Here is an 18,375-nt window from a genome sequence, read left to right on the forward strand (position 1 = left end):
TCCCCTTCGGCTTTCAATGCAAAGTTACCCCCTGCTCTCGTTATCAGTCTTTTCAGTTGTTGTTTTCATACACCTTCAATACATTGAATATTTCTATTAAACTTAATGAAACAAGCTGAAGAGTAAATGAATGTCAAGCTTATAAGAATCTGTGAATCAGATCAATGAGTGATGAGAGTGGGAAATGCGGTGATGATATTGTTTGCATCATGCTTTCTTTCCTGTTGTGCTTTTAAATCAGGAAATAATAAAGGGCAGTGATAAAAATAGAAAAAATAAATACAATTAAGCAAAAGCAAAGCAAGTGACGTTTGAATATTTAATTTTTTTGGTTTAAAATGTATCACCCTATCTTCTTATTCGGTCAGTTAGAGTCTGGCAAACTTGAGATTGCGATGTGTTGTAGAGTTTGAAAATGCAACTGTGGTATACGGATGGACGGAGTAGTTCTGCCAGGACCCTTGGCAGCCGAAGGGCTCTGAGGTTGAGATTTTACTTCTCACCGCCTTCGGTAAACCCCGTGCTGCGATACGAATTTCTCGAGCAGGTTCATGCCAGTCCAAAACATCTCCATTGCGCAACATGGAGAATGCAAAGCCTTTTCTAGCCTGAGCGGAAAGTTTGAACAATATATCTAGAACTTGCTCACGATGCCAAAATTCGTGCCGCGTCAGCGGAAGCAAAAGGCGCGGCAACGGCAAGCGGCCGAAGAAGCAGCAGCCGCATCCGCAATCGCAGCCCGCAACACAGGAAATGGTATTTCAGCCGGAGCTGGAGAAGATTCCAATGCTGCTGAACTGGCGCCAGAGTCCAAATCAGTGAGAGATGAGCGGAGGCGCCAGTTGCGGGAGGAACTGCGGTCGCAGCAGTCCAGCAAAATAACTACAAAGAAGCAGAAAAGACTGGATAAATACATTGTACGGCTTCCGCCCCTTCACTGGTAGAGTGACTCAGGTGTAACTCGTCTACGGCATTTTACTCGCTCGCCTGTATATACGAGATTGTGATATCAAGACTAATGCTCTTTATAGGACAACAAATTGAAAAAAGAAGAGAATCTCGAATTGATCAAGAAGCTTGCCGATGCGAAAGTCGACACCAGCCTTTTCCGAAGCGCTAGAAGTCTTGGAGGCAAGACCGAGTCAAAGCGAGATGTGCTGTCCAGGGCAATGAGGGAGAAGAGAGCCGGGATTGACGTGGAGAAAAATGATGCTATTCTCCTCACTCCTCTACGGCAACCGGAAGCCCCCCAGGAGGAACCGGCCTCGGATAGTGAGTCCGTTCAGAGTGAAGGTTCGGCCGATTCGTCGCAACAGGCTCCGGTCAATCAGAAAACAGAAGAGAAGCCTTCGAACCAAATAGTTCAGCCTCCGCCGGCGGTTGCAGGAAGTGGACTAAAACGGGCGTTGGATGTTGGAGACGATGGGAACCCTATTATCAAGAAAAGAAAGAAGCGGCAGCCCTTGAAGCCAATTAAGCCGGTTGTGGAGCCAACTGTGGAGCCCGAATGGGAGGGCTTCGATTCTGAGTCGGGTTCTGAGAGCGAGGGCGATGTTTCAGCTTCCAAAGACGGCGAGTCTGAAGGCGCGGAATCCTCGTCCGAGGAAGGAGAAGAAGAGGGCGACGAAGTTGATGCGGAATCAGAGGATTCGGGCTCTGGATCTGAAGGGTCAGAGAGTGAAGAGGAAGAAGAAGATGACGATGACGATGTGGAGGAGGATGACAGTGAAGAAGAAAGCGAAGAGGGAGATACACAGCAACGTTCCTCGGCCTTCAAAGCCTGGGCAATGCAGCAGAGAAATGAGGCTCTTGGTTTTACGCCGTCTGCCAAACCCGAGGACGAGGCACAGTTGCCAGAGCACACGATATCCATCAACTTTACGCCTCGCGAAGTAGAGAGTGATCCACTACCGCCGGAGCTTGAAACGAAAACGGTTACGGATGCTTATCGAAAGTCCTATAGCGTTCCCGTAGAACGATCCGAGGAGCTCCAAGAGGCTCGTCTCAAATTGCCCATTGTGGCAGAGGAACAGAAAATCATGGAAGCGATCCACAACAATCCGACAATTGTTGTCTGGGGTTCAACTGGTAGTGGTAAGACTACGCAGGTACCGCAATTCCTCTACGAAGCAGGATATGGCAGTCCAGACGGCCCCACTCCTGGTATGATTGGTGTCACCCAACCCCGAAGAGTTGCAGCCGTGAGTATGGCGAAGCGTGTTGGCGATGAACTTGGAAAGGATGCGAACAAGGTCGCTTACCAGGTAAGTAAAAGAAGAGTATTATCTTAGAGGGGTTTCCCTGTAATGATTCTCACCGTTGTCCAGATTCGATTTGAAAGTACGGTGGCGGACGGGACGGCGATCAAATTCATGACAGACGGTGTGCTGTTACGAGAAGTTGCTCAAGATTTTGCATTGACAAAATATTCTGCCATTGTGATTGACGAAGCTCACGAGCGAAGCGTCAACACGGACATCCTCATCGGCATGATGAGCCGTATAGTAGATCTCCGAGAGACGATGGCACGCGAAAATCCAAAAGTCAAGCCTCTGAAGCTGATCATCATGTCTGCCACGTTGCGAATCTCCGATTTTACGGAAAATAAAGCTCTATTCCGCGCGGGTCCGCCGCCACTACTCCAGGCAGAAGGGCGCCAGTATCCTGTCACAATGCACTTTTCTCGCCGGACTCATCGAGACTATCTTGACGAGGCTTTCAAGAAGATTAGCAGAGGTCACCGAAAACTACCCCCTGGAGCCATGCTCGTCTTCTTGACTGGACAGAATGAGATTAAGACTCTCTCGAAAAAGCTGAGGCAGGCTTTCCCATCAACCACTGACGGCAACATTTCTGGGCCTTCTGTCCGTCTCTCAGCCAATGAAGGTATAACAACTCCCCCCTCCCTTTTCTTGATTTTTCACCTAGGTTTTGGCAATCTAACAAACTTGGATAGTTCCACTTGAGACTGAAGACATTGAGCTCGGTGATTATCAAAAACCTCTCGTCGACGAGGAAGACTCGGGCTCGGAGCCTGAAATCACAGGACTCGATGAAGAAGAAGACGAATTCGACATTGGCGAGAAGCCAGAATCGCCTCTCAAAGTCCATGTACTTCCGCTGTATTCCCAACTGCCAACCAACCAGCAACTGCGCGTGTTCGAGACGCCTCCAGAAGGCTCGCGTCTCATTGTGCTCGCAACAAACGTTGCCGAGACCAGTTTGACCATTCCCGGAGTCAAATACGTCTTTGACTGTGGCCGTTCCAAGGAGAAGAAATACGATCGTGCCACTGGAGTGCAAAGCTTCGAGATTGGCTGGATCAGCAAAGCCAGCGCCAGCCAGCGCGCGGGTCGTGCAGGCCGTACCGGTCCGGGCCACTGCTACCGACTCTACTCTTCTGCCGTGTTCGAGCGCGACTTTGACGAATATGCCGAGCCCGAGATCCTACGAATGCCAATTGAAGGCGTTGTGCTGCAGCTCAAGAGCATGGAATTATCCAACGTCATCAACTTCCCCTTTCCCACGCCCCCAGACCGTCCAAGTCTAGCCAAGGCCGAGAAACTCCTGACTTACCTGGGCGCCCTGGACCCCGAGGGTAAAATCACGCCCCTCGGCCGGGAACTGTCCATTTACCCCTTATCCCCGCGCTTCGCCAAAATGCTCTCCCTCGGCCACTCGCACAACTGCACCGCATATGCCGTCGCGCTCGTCGCCTCCCTCGCCGTGCCCGACCTCTTCATCCCGGAGAACCAACTCGACCTTCACACACCGGCGAAAGCCAATGGCGAAGATGACAACGACGACACAAAAGTCTGGACACAAGCAGACAGTATTGCCGAAACGGCCCGCGCCCAGCGCCGCAAAGCGTACAACGCCGCCCACCACCAGCTCAGCAACCTCGCGCCCACCAGCGACGCGCTCAAGCTCCTCTCCGCCGTCTGCGCCTACGCCTACTCCCCGCACCCCGAAGCCTTTTGCGACTCCATGTTCCTCCGCGCAAAAGCCCTCGCCGAAGCCGCCCAGCTGCGGCCCCAACTCACCAACATCCTCCGCGCCGCGCACCCGCCCTCGTCCTCCGCTTCCCCCAGCACTTCCTACACTCCCCGCCTACCTCAAGCCACGCCCAAACAACTCGCCCTGTTGCGCCAAATCATCACCGCCGCGTTCATCGACCACGTCGCCCAGCGCGCGGACATGACTTCTTCCTCTTCGTCTGCGTCCGACTCCTCCTCCCTGCCCTATCGTCGCAAACCTACCCGCGCCACCGACGTCGCGTATCTCCCTTTATTCCCTGTCCACCGCGGTCGATACTCCTCTTCCTCCTCCTCTCAGCACGCGTCTTCGGGCGGCGACGGAGAAGTAGAACTAGATCCGTACATCTACATCCACCCTTCCTCTGTCCTGTCACATACTTCCCCCAAGGAAATGCCGCAGTATATCATCTACTCGCACTTACAGCGGTCTACCCCTTCGAGGGAGGGCAAAGCGCCCCGCACACGCATGTTCCCGCTCACGCCCACCACGGGCCCCATTCTCGCGGCCCTCGCGCAGAATACCCCGCTGGTCGAGTATAGTAAGCCGATTGCCGGCAAGATTGAGCCTTTTGTTTCTGGTTCTGGTCCTGTTTCTGGTGGGAGCGCAAGGTCTACTTCAGGTGGTAAAGGGATTGGCGAAGACGGAAAAGAAAGGCGCATATGCTGGGTCATCCCCTCGCTCACGCCCGGGCCGGGGTCGCTCGGCTGGCCGCTGCCCGCGCGCAAAGTCGTCCAGCGACGAGATGGGACCAGAGGGTGGGTTGTCGAGCGGGTGATTCAGGGGTAGTAGTAGAGATCCTAGAGTCCTGAGGGTTTTGAGAGTCCTGAGAGGCTAAGACTCCTGAGAGGCTGAGAGTTTTAAGAGGCTTGAGGGGTGGTTTTGTATATACCTTTCTTTCTTTCCAATATGTATCTTTTTAGATTCTAGGTTTAGCACCTAAGTATATATTTATCTTTTATCATTTAGATTCTAGATTTAGGTTTTAGGTCGGTCTTGGTTAGACAATTGATTTGTTACTATCCATTTATCCATCGTCCATCGTCCATCGTCCATCGTCCAGAGTTCAACTGTCCATCTGTCTAAATATATATATAGACTAAGAGATACATATTTAGGGCCAAATGTGGATAAATGGATTATGCAGGAGACAAGGCTACGAGAGGACATAGGGACTATAGCTAAGACAAGTATTATAAAGAAAAGCAAAGCACAGCAAAGCAAAGCGATGCATCAAAGTAGGATGGCTTATAAATTGTGTATGAATGTGGCCATATAAGAAAACTCAAAGTTTGAAATCATATGAATCATCGGTCTAATAATAATGGCAGCCGTACGCTTGATACGCCCAAAACAAGAAGAAAAACAAAGAGAAAAAGGTATCTATACAATCAGGTATTGTGTGGAAGTAGAAATGGTCTTTCCAAAAAAAAAATAAATAAATAAAAGTGAATAGAAGAAAATAGAGGGGGGGAAAAACCCAATATGGTACGCCGAGGATTTACTAAACAGGGGAAAAAATAAAAAATAAAAATAAACGCCGCTGATGTACAAATCATGAAGAGTCAACCTCCTAATAAAAGAAAAGGAGAAAGGAGGAGAAAAATGAAGTGAAAGAAAAGAATTGGGAAGAAAAGGGGAATGAAACAATCAAAAAGGCGCACCGTCTAATAAAAATCTCGACGAATGCTTCGGCATCGCGGACAGTTTATTAGTATGAAACATCCCGTCGTCATCGACATCTTCGCTGTGGTCACTAAACGCAGAACTGCGCGGCGAGCCGGACGACGATTCGGCCGTAAAGGAGCGAGCCAGGAGCACGGAGCCCGTGGAAGAAACGCGGCGAGTGAAATCGGACAAGCTCTGTCGTTTGACGCTCTGGCTGCTTCGTCTGCTGTCTGTTGCGCCGAGGCCGCTGCGGTCAGGCGACTCTGGAGCGTCGTTCCATCGATAGGAAGAGCGGGATGGCAGCGCGAGGCTCGTGGGACGGGAGCGGACTCTATTGCTTGAAGATGCTTTGTGGGTCGATGTCGAGTTGGGTATGACTGGGGGTGTGGTTTGTCGGAAGGGAAGATCGGAGGATTGGAAAGAGGAGCGAAGGCCAGCTGCATCAGGCAGAGGAGCTGCAGCAGCAGCTGTCGACGATTGTGCTGCGGGAGGTAGAGTATTTCCACTACCGCTGCCGGTGGCGGTTGCAGTGGTGGGCGTGTTTGTGACATGTGTAGGAGGGGTATTTTCTAGGGGATCTAGTTCCGAATCGTCGTGACCGTCGTCGTTGTTGCGTGGGCTGTTGGTTTTGCCCTTTTCGGTCTTCTTTTCCAAATCCATCTCTTCCATGAGTGCCTCGAAGCGTGCAATGGAGCTCAGGCCTGGCGTGGATACTCTCTCGCTTCCAGGGATATAGTTCATCATAAAAGCCCGATCGAGGATGGTCTCGCGAGGTTTGGGCAGCGCATTTATTGTCGAGCTCGAGGGCAGGATGGGAGAGTGCGGGGATCCAGGGGACGGCTGCGAGTACAGACTGGCAAGGCCGGGATTGAGCGATGCGGCTGCCATTGGAGTGACGGGCGAGTCCACCATGGGCGACGGGAGGTCTGATATTTTGCTAAAATGTGACTTTTTGTCCGAATTGCTGCTCGACATTTCGCTGCGGTTCGAACCAATAGAGCATGTGGGGCTAAGCAATACTGAAGGCGGGTAGCCGCTCGTTGTCGAGTGATATGACTGCTGCAGATGAGGAAGAGTGGGCCGCGTCGAAGACGAGAGTGAAAAGCCTTTGCTGCGACCAAAGGAAAAGTTGGGGTTGAAGTCCACACCGGGGGAAACTTGGCTCATGTGTTGCAGAATCGCATCTCGCCATTCCAGTAGGCTGGGAGAAGGGCGGTTCTCGTCGCTGCGAAACAGCAATGTGCGTTGACGAGATTTGCTGGAAAAAGGCGATGCAACACTATTTTGACTAGATCGACGTCGTCCTCCAGTGGGAGTCCCAGGGGCTTCTTGCTCAAGCTCGAGAATCAGCGTTGGCCGAGCAGGTCCTGGTTTCCGGCGCATAATATCTTCGACGAAGCATGTTCTAAACCTTGAGAGGGGATAGCGAACAATGCAATCGGAATCATTCTGGAGCCGACCAAAAGTAAGCTTGCCGTGCCTCTCCCGTATACAATTTTTGTGGTCGATCAGGTCCAGCTTCACCAACCTTTTGCTTGTATATTGAAACTCCCCACGTACTACGTTGTACAGAGTTTGAGCTCGAGCCGTCCGACGATTGGCAAGGGCACGAGGATTTTGTTTGTTTCCAAGCAGCGTACAAGCGATGCGAAGACGGTCTTCTTGCGAGGCATTCAGCGCATGGGCTGTTGATTTGACCAAGAACTACATATCGTGTCTGTGCATTTGGTTCGTACAAAGTTAGTTACGCTCTGTGTGTGTGCGTGGGGGTCTGGAACAAAGATCAAAAATTGTCTGACCTTCCAGGGCGAACGGCCCAAGATCGAACTGCGTTCCGGTGGTAGAGACAGAAACCCTTCCATAATTATATCGACGCTCAACGAAAAACCGCCAGAACCCTCATCCGAATCCACGTTGTTGAATTTGTTGGGCGAGCCTTTCTCATACGCCTGAGACGAGAGAGAGCGAGAGCGGGATGCTTGCTGAGCGAAATGACTGGGTGTCTAAACGATTCAAAAGAATGCAGAGAACCAAAGCAAGACAAATAACAATTTCTGCTATCGGATTGAATTCAAGCCAATGATAGATTTTTATGCGAAAGGGATCATGGGAGAGAGCAGAAGTGTCCGGCAAAATAGATAGCGATGGCAGTAAAATGCGGAGAGCGTGGGCGTGGGGCCAGGGCGGTGGCCGACGTGGATGAAAAGCATCAAGCACAGATGATTCTTGATAATAGCGTGGTGTGCATGCGTGTGCGTGTGCGTCTTTTGATTGTGATCCTTCTCTTGTCTTGGCTCTACAGTAGTCTTTACAATGCTAAGTTATTAGGGGCAAGAATTATATTAAACTTTCCGACGACTATGATATAAGCTGATGGCGATAGTCGCATACTACGGAGCACGAGTCCCCCTGTCACATTAATTCGAACATTATCACTTGTGTTTAATCGCATTTTGGCCGTAGTCTCTCTAGCACCCTCTCTAGACCCGAAAGACGACGCAGGTCCGAGAAAAACCCATTCCTAGTTGCAGCGACACACAGACAAGGGTTTTCGACCTGCATCACGTTCCTGTTCGAGAAACTGAAATAAATCCGAAGTAAGAACGAGTCAAGTGTATCCATTTCTCGACCAGTCCAGACGATTTCTTTTTCTTTCCCTCTCTCCGGGCGAGCAAAATAAAAATTTTTGTTTATCAATTTGGGATCGACATGCTCATACGATTGCCTCCGTTCGCGGCCTAGATGCGGCAGACTAAATTGCGAATTTCCCCACTAGACGTCCCTCTCAGGGTCCCACGCTTTCTCCTGTTGATCAATACCCGAGGAAGCCATGTAACATAACCATGGGAGACTCGTGACGGGTGAGCCACAAGAAATGCGGTCCGCTGACACTTTCAGATCTCGGGTCGGGTTGCGCTTCAATTGAAAACTCACGGCTGAATCTCTTCGGTGCCCACCCCAAGATGGTTAGTTGCTGCACGCGATTGTGGTTCAGCTTTAAGGCTAAAAAGCATCCACCAACTCTTGGGAAAAAGGGGGTCATGAACCGGGAGACGGAACGGAGAACTGTCCAGGTAAAGATTGCGACAAGACGAAACCGACCCATCCAACCGAGAGAACCATTTAGCCCATGTAATTCTCCTTTGCCATGCTCCCCGCTAGGGCCACGAGCAAGAAAGCATGGCGAATCATCGCTAACATCCCTCCTCGCCCTCACATAGCACTACTGTCCTGTATTGACTTGGGCTCGGCCATGTGTAGGATAGTGGTTTAGACCATTTGCTAGCATCGCCCATAAGGTCTGTACATCCGTGCTTTTTCTTCTGTTTGTCCGGAAAAACACTGGGAGAAAGGCCGAAGTGCACGATCATTCAATTCATCCCACGCTCTTGAGTCAATTGTTTTGATAAGGCACCCGGGATCCAATTTAGGAACTCAGCCCAGTGCTGCATATGGACGGCACATTTGCCGGTCATATACGTCAGAGTTGCTATTTCGATATATTCTGATCGTCAATTCGATCGGAGCCTTGTAATCTTGGTCGATCGATCTTCATGGCAGTTATATAGTCGTATCTTTGACCTTTAGGCTGTATTAATGCTGAATGCAAGAAAGTCGCGGACAAACCTATTCTCCCGTTCTGCTATTGTTTCCAAGCAATACTCGGCATTGGATTCGGCAAGGAGATGGTGGCTCATCTTCTCGGTCAGCTCAATGATGTCTCTTCTGAGTCGAACGCTCAAATATTTCATTGACCACTGATTTCTATGCCCTCGATTCGTCATTGCTATCAGCAGAAATCAGAAGGTTGAACTTGTCGTGCGGACCTGTAATGGGCTTGTCTTCAATGATCATCTGATGTTCACGTCGTTTCATCTGATGCATTGGATGAATCAGCTTCCAGGGTGCCTTTGTAGCAGAGTGCATCATACCTGCGGCGTACCCAATGTAACCTTCTAGCGGAGTAAGAAGCTTGAAGACGAAATAAACATTGAGTTGAGCGCGGGAATTTGAGCGTTTTGGGCAGAGATTATCTCGCTGTGGCCTTACTGCTCATCTCCAAAGACGAGTGTACAACGCCCAAGCAAGACACCAAACCAGCAACACTTGCTCGCTATTTTCTCCAAATCGAATCTCATTGCTCTGACATTCAATCTCAAATTCATCAAAAATCCCGAGATTTTCAGGCATTGGGTCACTCAGCAAAGAACACCTCCATTGGGCGTAGTAACGGAAAATCCCATCTAACTTGTACCTAAGGTATACCCAGAGCATACCCCTCTATAGCGTCCTACCAAAGTCTACAGCCCATCTTCTCAACCCACGACAGTCACACATCGCAATTATCTTTTATTTTCCATCTTTTATTCTTTCCCAAATCATCTTAAATAACAAGATATAAGCTGCATATATGTACCAATCATTTTTTCCATTCATCACACTGGACTCTGAGATTGGCCACATTCGCTATAACATGTACAGCAGGAGGGGCAGGATCCGCAGTGCAAGACCCACCTTATCACCTTTTTTGGTCTCCCAGCGCAATCACGTCAACCTCCCCAGAAATTGCTGCTACGTTTCTTATCAACCGCCATACTCATAACAGTAGTAAAAATCAACCAAAATGTCCAAATTTTTTCCTATTCTTCTACGTAAGTCACACGGTATTGTAGATAAGATTAAGCAGGGGGAATATAAATAAGAAAAATATCCTTGCACATAAATGCGTAAATACAAAAATTTTGTCTTTTTGTCGGACGTGGACTCGGACTCTCGAGATCAGCAAAAAAGAAAATAGCCCCACGCTTCCTAGCTTTGATCCAACAACGCCCTCATTGGCTGGGATTACAGTGACAGGGACATTGAACAGCCAAAAGAAGAAGAAAAAATACAATACACAAGTGAAAATGGCGTGGCCAAACAAGAACCCGGACATGCTGTATCGCCGCGTTGGCAATTCTGGATTGCACATTTCAGCTATTGGATTGGGCTCGTGGTTAACGTACGTAGCTTGGGTCCCGACTCAGTTTTGCCAAAGGATACTGAAATCTATTGATTGGACTATCTTGGAGTTTGAGGCGACTGACTTGTTTCTTCTAATGTTATAGGTTCGGTGGTCATGTTGAAAACGGTACGTTGAAGTGATGGCTCGACACAAAAGAACCCTACGCTGCTAGATGAAAAGGAGCTTCTGGAAGCTCAATTCAATAATGGAAAAAAGCTATGGTCGAAACCGACGATTACTGATACGAGGGGACCGTGCCAGAAACAACCTTCCAGTGCATGAAGACTGCATTTGACAATGGAATCAATTTCTTCGACACGGCGGAAAAGTAAGGTTCACTTTTAAACTACGAAATGGGACTTCAAACGCAAGTGTCATCAGGACAGAACACGTGGAGAAACTGACAGCTTATTGTGGTAGCTACTCCAATGGTCAATCCGAAATTGTCGTGGGCCAAGCGATCAAAAAGTTTGGCTGGAAGAGAAGTGATCTGGTCATTTCTACCAAGGTGAGTTTCGCATAACCCGGATTTACATTCAATTCGCTCTCCCATGCTGTGGATCTTCAACGCATACTGACGCAAATGATAAGATCAATTACGGCGCTGTGAACGGCGAGATCTTGATCAACAACCACGGCCTGTCACGCAAGCATATCATTGAAGGAACTCGAGCGTCTCTTGAACGGCTGCAACTCGACTATGTGGACATTGTCTTCGCCCATTGCCCAGACCGGTTGACGCCGATCGAAGAGACCGTGCGTGCTTTCAACTGGGTCATCGATCAAGGGCTCGCGTTTTATTGGGGCACTTCTGGTTGGGGAGCAGACGAGATTCAGGAAGCGCATGGCGTTGCAAAGTCCCTTGGCTTGGTTGGTCCAATTGTCGAGCAACCGCCTTATAACATTCTTGATAGACAGGTGGTCGAGGGCAATTTCCAGCGCCTCTACTCTCGTGTCGGTACTGGCCTGACAGTATACTGGCCCCTGAAGATGGGCCTGCTAAGTGGCAAGTACAACGATTCTTTGGAGGCACCGCCGCCAGGATCACGCTTCGCCGAAAGCCAGGACCGTTTCGCCCATAGTGTGCGTAGCAGCTATGGCAACGAAGAGTGGAAAGCAAATATTCTCAAGATTAGGGAACTGAAGGTAATTTATCTCTTTTTTGGGAGTATTACTCGCGAGTGACTTGGACGCTAATTCCGGAAATTTGTTACAGGAACTGGCGGATAAGCTCGGCTTTAAGTTATCTCACCTCGCCTTGGCCTGGTGTCTCAAGAACGAAAACGTGACGTCAGTCATCACAGGCGCGTCTCGGCCAGAGCAGATCATTGACAACATTGAGGCGCTCAAAATTCTGCCATTGCTGACCCAGGAAACCTTAACTGAAATTGATGACCTGATTGGCAACAAGCCAGTGCTTGATCCCGCTCGTCAGGGATAGACTCGCTGGGCGATACCTCGAATGGACGAGACCAGCAGAGGGTGAAAAGAGACACACTAGTTGCACTCGGATAATTCAATACCCCCAAAAGAGTGGATTTGTTGACGGTTGACCTTTCAATTCAACGACCATCGTGATATGCAATCAGTGAGGATGGATGATGCGCATCTTAGAGGTGACATGGCGTATAAGTTGAACTCCAGTCTCAATCGGAGTCATCCCCTGCGCGCGAGTCTTCCTGTTGTGCTTGGGCCAAAATCTCCTTCCAGTGTTCGGCAAATTCCCGCATGGCTCCTGGTCCGCCACGGCTCGCATCCACAACATCTTTGGGCATCTTATGCGCACTGTATTGCGGTGTATTAAAGCTGTAGGCTTCAGGGTCATCCTTCTTGACCAGACGGAATTCAGGGACAAATGGCACTTCCTCAACCTCGTTTTCTAGACTGCCAGTGTCCTTAGATCCGTCGCTTGAAACAGACGCATAATCTTCCGCATGATCATTTGAGACATTGGTGTTCATCGTAAGAATCTCAAGCCAGGAAAACAAGAGTGGGTCTGTCCTCATTGCCCACGGGTTGATATCGATCAACCAGACGCGCTCATGTGGAGGCGGAATATAGACGTCGAATACGAAGTTGTCATCCGGGAATGTATTTTTCAGATGGTCCACGAAGAATGATTGGATTCGAGATCGTAATGCAGGAATCATAGGAAAGAGGAAATCGAAGTGGTTCAGGTCCCGCTGACAGATAGCGACGAGTGTCCTTTGTCGGACAAAGCATCGAAACTCCACTGAAGGGTTCATCTGGACATGCTTTCTGAGAATGAGGTGATATGGAATATCGTCAATCGTCTTCGGTGGCGGAGCAGGGGCTTTGGAGGCAGTTTCCGCGGGGTCTTCATCCTCGACATCATCAAAAACATGCTCCAGGTCATGCGTGATAAAGTCGGAGCTCTTGAGCAGTAGATAAATCTCGTTCGCTGATTGGCATTCCATGCTATTGGTGGCGGCAATCCATGTAGCATCCTTGGGCGAAGACCAATTCAGTTTCGGGACCACACGACCGCCAAGCTCGTCGATAACTTCATTTATTCGAGCGTGAACCTCCGGAAACTGCGTCGATGGATCCTCTTGGTCATCAGAAACAGTAGAAGAATCTGATGAGAAGATACCACTGTCCTCGTCATCATCGCGGGCCTGCGGGTCTTCGGGAGGGAGTATAATGCCATCAGCACGGAGGTAAGATAAAAATGGAGCCGTGAGCGGTATCAGCCGAGCTTTAGGGGTAACTGATCGATATCTGAAAGAGTCAGTCCATAATAGACAAAAAGATAATTCCGAAATGTATAAGAGTATCTTACAAAGGATACCAATTGTGATAGGAGCAATTAAGAATATGAGTCTTGGTAACAGGAGGAAAAGGCAACTGAGTCAAAATTTCCGGGGAGTCAGAGCTCCCCGCAACCTCATTTTCCGCCGCAGCCATTACAAGCTCGAACACAAGAATCCAGTTTGAGACGGTACTTAATAATTCTGGAATACCAAAAAGGAAAATAAGACAATGATCGGGGGGGTATGAATGAGCGGGTGACCCTATTTCAGGAAAAAAGTGTATAAGTTATGAGCTTAAAGAGAAGCGCTTTAGTTCATAGTTATTTTTCCGTTGATGGCTTTGCCCCGCGAAAACCTCCGACTGTCCGTCCTTTGGTCGGCGCTCGCCACGGCTTCTGACCGACGACACACTCCCCATCTCCTGGAACTTCAGCCTTGACGAGGTGTTGTCTTCCTTTCACACTTGCACACAGCCAGCCGATCTCTGATTTTAAGACTCGTCATCTCGAGAACAAGAAACGAAGAAGAAGAGAAAATGTCTGCAAACGTCGGACTTTCCACTCCCCGCGGGAGTGGCACCTCAGGCTATGTCCAGCGCAACTTATCCCACCTCAAACCGCGGGACACTGTCGCGCCGTATCCTAAAGACTTTGAAAAGATGAAGCATCGACAGCGGCAGCCAGACAAAGAAATTCTTGAGCATGATCGCAAGAGGGAGGTCGAAGTCAAGGTATTCGAGTTGCGAGACCGCCTCGAAGACGAAGGGTAAGCCTATTCCTCCTAGAGATTTTTCTACGTATTCATACTGATAGTGGACCATATCAAGTGTCGACGAAGAAGAAATTGAAGAGCAAACATCCGAGTTGCGCAAAAAGCTGCTCGCCGAACATAAGGGAGACCGTACCAATGCCAAAGCCCTGAAGCCACACCAGGTGCATGAGCTTGCCAAGGCTAAAATTGAAGAGAGCGAGAAGCTTCGCAAGGCTTTGAAAATAAGTGAGGACTACGAGGAAGGCAGTCACTGGAGGAAGCAAGAAGAGCGGTTACGGGAAGCCAATCTAGAGAGGGCAGAGGACGAAGCTAGTCGTGATGATTAGGCTCTTATTACTCTCACACATCCTTTGGCGCCTGGGATACTCGAACAACACATTTCCCGACGCTTGTGGATAATATTGCGGCATCTCTTATATCCGGCTTGATTCAATTTCGACTACAGCTTGTGTCTTTTCTCCCCACTGCGAATTCTTCGAAATTCTTCCTGCGGGATTCCTTCTATGAACCGCTCGAGGCCGCCAAAGACTTCTAACGCATTTTGCCGCTCGATAATCTCCCGCTCCGGTCTTCGAATTAAGGCCTTTATTCTGATCAGACTTTCGTTGTTCAGGTGGTCTCCCAGGCGCTCCTCCATCTCCTTTATCACCAGTTCCAAGAAAATATCACTTTGGCCTTCTTTGACGTCAAATATCTTATTCACAAAACCCGCCCTCAACAACTCCTGCGAGTCAATGCGTTTGCTCATGAGCAATGCTTCATTAGCTTTACTGATGCCCAGTCGCTCAACGAAAGCCCGGCTTGATCCTCCTTCGGCAAGTAGTCCAAGAGAAGAGAATGGGGTCAGTAAGAATGCGTGGGGAGCCGCATAGATGAAGTCGGAAAATGCGACGAGTGCAGCCGAAAGCCCAATCACTGGGCCATTGAGCGCAGTGACTAAAATCTTGGGATGTTTGGAGAAGGTGTTGGTTAGGTCGAGGTTGTTGCTCACGAACCCGCGAAGCCAATATCGCCGAAGTTCTTCGCCTGTGAGCTCGCCGGAAAATGCGGAGACATCTGCCCCACTAATATCTCTTAACATGAGTGTTTGAAGCACAAAATTTGGGGATGAGGCGGTGCTTTTTATGGGATCATACGCTGAGAAGTACCGGCCTTTGCCGGTTAGTATTGTTATATATATCTCATCACTTGCTGCAACCTCTCGCAAGAGGGCACCTAGGTGATAATATAAGTCTGCTGTGAGGGCGTTCAACTTTTGCTCTAAGATAAATGTGATGATGGCGATCTTTCCCCGCTTCGTAAGCGTAATCGCATCAGACTGTGAATTTGACATGGCTATACAGTTGATGCTGTTTTGCTTTCTATGTGATGATGATGAACGGAGACTCTAAATCACCAAAAGAGCAACTGTATCCATTCGACTAGATAAGTTGAAAATAAAGACGACGTGTAAAACACTGAAAATGGGCTACATGATTGTATACAGGTCGGTACGCGTCGAGATGATGGGCTGCTTAGCCCAAATGACCTTGATGTCACGAAGCCGGTATAAGCCTGGACCTCGGCTCCATGACAGCCTCGGCTCTTGACGACTATTTACTTGGATGCTCATCTCTGAGTATTATGGTGTTTACACTGAATACTTATGCGATATGGTAGACTTTTGATTCATAAGGGTGGGTTTCAATTCCTCTGGATTTAAAAACTGAACAAATTTCCATAGTGCCACCAACGAGTCTGCCCGGACCTTGTCATCTGCAGGTTCAAATGCGGAGTGCCGCTGATCAGATAAGCCTCTGGGCGCGCACTCCACCGTGGAATGTCCGTTTGCAAATCGTTGATTCATACTTGCCGAAATTAAATCTACAGATTTCAAGATAATGAGCTGAAATATTTGATCTTGTTTATATCGTCAAACCTGAAAATGCTCGAACCAATTTTGCCTACAATTCGCCCCTCAGCCGTTGCCCAGAGCATTGAATAATTCACGATGCGCTAGAGTACGGATACCTCCAGGAAGCTAAACCAAAAAGGGATGTGCCAACCATATCTTTCGGATCGCCAATTCTAAGCATCGTCCGTCGCGAAATCTGGAGATACAATTGTTCAATTAATCTCCAATCACCACTTCCGTGAACCACAGAGGGTTTGACTCGGTTTCATTGGATCAGGGAAAGAACAGGAAATAATCAAAATCAAATCCTCTCCTGAGCTGAACATATACGCAATTCCGACATCATGGGGGGCCCAAATCTCGAAGTTTTCAAGGTTAGTACATTGTTTCCCCCCGTTCGATGGTCTAGGGCACTTGAGCCGATGCAATGCTTTACAAGATCGTTCTACTTCTTGTCTAACGATTATGGTCTTATCAGTTTGGCATGTACATCATGTTTCCCATCGCCATCATGTACTACTTCGGCACAAATCTTGACAACCGTTTCTCCGTCCACGGATTTTGGCCCGCTCCTGAACAAACGAACAAAGTCCCCTTTGAGAAAGACGAGATTCATGCCGAACTCGAGAGATTGAAGAGCAAACGACTCGAGAAGCGTGATAGGAGACTTGCTGCTGAAGCGCAAATGAACGGACAAGCTGGAGAGGAATAGATTCAATTTTTTCTTTCGTTCCTTGCCTTTGAAAGGCACGCGGCCCAAGCTCTGCCGGCAAATACAATGTACTCAATATCCGGAAGCTTGTCTAATTTCTCTAGATCAGCATCGATGTCGACGAGCCTTTGGTCGGTCATCTGTACTATCCAAACTGAGATTGCTTGACGCCTTCTGGTGACGGAGGACATGCTGGGACACAACCACAACATCTAGAGCTTGCATTTACTGGCGTTGGGGTACTGCTGGAATACTGAATTTTTTACGCTTCTCACATCCCAAATGGTGCGGGAGGAGAAAGCAGATTTGTATATTCAAGTCTACTTCTTTGTACATTATTGAGAACCCCGCTCTATATCTTTATGGGTTTCGAAGAAAGAAAAATGCATCATGCCATGTTCATATACACTTCTTGCACACCGGCGACCTCTTGGACCTCATCTGAAGGATTAGACGTTAACGAATGAATTGCATAAAGGCAAGGTTATAGGCGAGCTTACCAATGAAGGCCTCGAGTGCTTTGATGGTGTCTTCATCTTGTATGTCCACTTTGGTGTCTTCGTTCGGGTCCCATATTATCTCAGAAGTGGCCAACTGCAGGCCTTTTGCTTTTACCAGAGAGTCTCCAATAACCTTGGTTTGATTCGGCTCTGTGAAGACTATTATTCTTCCCTCGGAGTCCTCGGTGACGTCCGTTGCGCCAGCTTCCACAGCCTCATCAAAGATTGCGTCTGAATCGATTGAATCATTCTTTTCGAAAATCACCCGCCCCTTCTTCTCGAAGAGGTAAGTCGTTGGAGTAACGGTGCCGCCATGGTCTTTGACCACCAGCCGAAGGTCCTGGAGAGCTCTAGCTTTCGAATCCGTTTGGCACTCGATAACGAGCGCAATCGATGGCGGAAATATGGCCTCCAATGTCAGATTCTCGAGGGCGTTTCCATTAATCGATATGCCCTGCCCTCGTGCAACTGCTGCTTCGATTCCTGCTTTTGGAAAGCTCGCCCGTTTCGCATTCGCAATCGCCAAAGCCAGACGAGGATTGGTGTTGGGATCAGGACCAAATACTGCACGGAGAAATTCGATTTTCGTTAACGTTTCTGTAATTGATCGATGAATCGGTGGCTCGCAGGGGTAACTCACAACTTGAGGCGTGAGCTATTTCTTTGGCCAGAATTGTGCGCTGTTTGTTCTTCTTGGCGTCATTCTTCCCTTTATCATGTTTGATTGTTGACCACTTGTTATGGCCGGACCACAAATTCACAGTCGTACTGAATTGTCGACATTCCCGACAGACATATCTAGGGAAAAATTGCCCGCGCGTTGTCCGGAGCAGCGTCCGCGAAACAATTGACATGGCTATATTTATTCCTCGAAGACGCTGCCATGATTATTGAGAATGAAGATGGAGCGGTTGTCGTTTACCGTAGCAAACTGCCATAAAGGCATTTGAAAAACTACCGTAGTCTCGATAATGACCCGATAACTTAATGGTTGACGACGTTTGGGTCCGCGTTCG

At 48.8% G+C, this 18,375-nt stretch overlaps 9 protein-coding genes across 9 annotated transcripts; 5 read left to right on the forward strand and 4 right to left on the reverse strand.

Moving 5' to 3' along the window:
• The first annotated feature begins 563 nt into the window (after positions 1-563).
• L228DRAFT_262377 (P-loop containing nucleoside triphosphate hydrolase protein) lies at positions 564-5,031 on the forward strand. The gene is made up of 4 exons (XM_018334412.1): positions 564-917; positions 1,032-2,264; positions 2,328-2,886; positions 2,957-5,031. The coding sequence occupies exons 1-4, from the start codon at positions 651-653 to the stop codon at positions 4,822-4,824; spliced, it is 3,927 nt and encodes a 1,308-aa protein (XP_018186905.1). The 5' UTR covers positions 564-650; the 3' UTR covers positions 4,825-5,031.
• Positions 5,032-5,685: 654 nt separating this feature from the next.
• Positions 5,686-8,024, reverse strand: L228DRAFT_262378 (hypothetical protein; the record flags this gene model as incomplete). Its single annotated transcript, XM_018334413.1, has 2 exons — positions 7,503-8,024; positions 5,686-7,407 (listed from the first exon to the last, which is right to left on the reverse strand). The coding sequence occupies exons 1-2, from the start codon at positions 7,563-7,565 to the stop codon at positions 5,686-5,688; spliced, it is 1,785 nt and encodes a 594-aa protein (XP_018186906.1). The 5' UTR covers positions 7,566-8,024.
• L228DRAFT_170937 (hypothetical protein) lies at positions 7,707-8,109 on the forward strand. The gene has a single exon (XM_018329483.1). It carries the CDS (start codon positions 7,848-7,850, stop codon positions 8,070-8,072), a length of 225 nt encoding a protein of 74 aa, XP_018186907.1. The 5' UTR covers positions 7,707-7,847; the 3' UTR covers positions 8,073-8,109.
• Positions 8,110-10,327: 2,218 nt separating this feature from the next.
• L228DRAFT_240213 (voltage-gated potassium channel subunit beta) lies at positions 10,328-12,149 on the forward strand (the record flags this gene model as incomplete). Its single annotated transcript, XM_018331219.1, has 7 exons — positions 10,328-10,355; positions 10,555-10,705; positions 10,812-10,834; positions 10,970-11,036; positions 11,090-11,216; positions 11,300-11,854; positions 11,925-12,149. 7 exons carry the CDS (start codon positions 10,328-10,330, stop codon positions 12,147-12,149), a joined length of 1,176 nt encoding a protein of 391 aa, XP_018186908.1.
• A 205-nt stretch (positions 12,150-12,354) lies between these two features.
• L228DRAFT_269736 (D123-domain-containing protein) lies at positions 12,355-13,636 on the reverse strand (the record flags this gene model as incomplete). The annotated part of the gene is made up of 2 exons (XM_018335311.1): positions 12,355-13,450; positions 13,512-13,636. The coding sequence occupies 2 exons, from the start codon at positions 13,634-13,636 to the stop codon at positions 12,355-12,357; spliced, it is 1,221 nt and encodes a 406-aa protein (XP_018186909.1).
• A 393-nt stretch (positions 13,637-14,029) lies between these two features.
• L228DRAFT_200038 (cwf21-domain-containing protein) lies at positions 14,030-14,528 on the forward strand (the record flags this gene model as incomplete). The annotated part of the gene is made up of 2 exons (XM_018329629.1): positions 14,030-14,247; positions 14,309-14,528. Coding segments are annotated over 2 exons (438 nt in total), but the record flags the coding sequence as incomplete, so codon positions are not given.
• A 19-nt stretch (positions 14,529-14,547) lies between these two features.
• L228DRAFT_249166 (ClpP/crotonase) lies at positions 14,548-15,437 on the reverse strand. Its single transcript, XM_018333031.1, has one exon. It carries the CDS (start codon positions 15,332-15,334, stop codon positions 14,693-14,695), a length of 642 nt encoding a protein of 213 aa, XP_018186911.1. The 5' UTR covers positions 15,335-15,437; the 3' UTR covers positions 14,548-14,692.
• Positions 15,438-16,491: 1,054 nt separating this feature from the next.
• On the forward strand, positions 16,492-16,859 carry L228DRAFT_269739 (hypothetical protein; the record flags this gene model as incomplete). Its single annotated transcript, XM_018335312.1, has 2 exons — positions 16,492-16,521; positions 16,626-16,859. 2 exons carry the CDS (start codon positions 16,492-16,494, stop codon positions 16,857-16,859), a joined length of 264 nt encoding a protein of 87 aa, XP_018186912.1.
• Positions 16,860-17,096: 237 nt separating this feature from the next.
• On the reverse strand, positions 17,097-18,231 carry L228DRAFT_284404 (DUF28 domain protein). Its single transcript, XM_018336220.1, has 3 exons — positions 18,000-18,231; positions 17,360-17,923; positions 17,097-17,300 (listed from the first exon to the last, which is right to left on the reverse strand). Exons 1-3 carry the CDS (start codon positions 18,211-18,213, stop codon positions 17,248-17,250), a joined length of 831 nt encoding a protein of 276 aa, XP_018186913.1. The 5' UTR covers positions 18,214-18,231; the 3' UTR covers positions 17,097-17,247.
• Between the last annotated feature and the right edge of the window lie 144 nt (positions 18,232-18,375).

This window comes from Xylona heveae (genome assembly GCF_001619985.1).
Source record: "Xylona heveae TC161 unplaced genomic scaffold L228scaffold_8, whole genome shotgun sequence".
Classification (NCBI taxonomy): Eukaryota; Fungi; Ascomycota; class Xylonomycetes; order Xylonales; family Xylonaceae; genus Xylona; species Xylona heveae.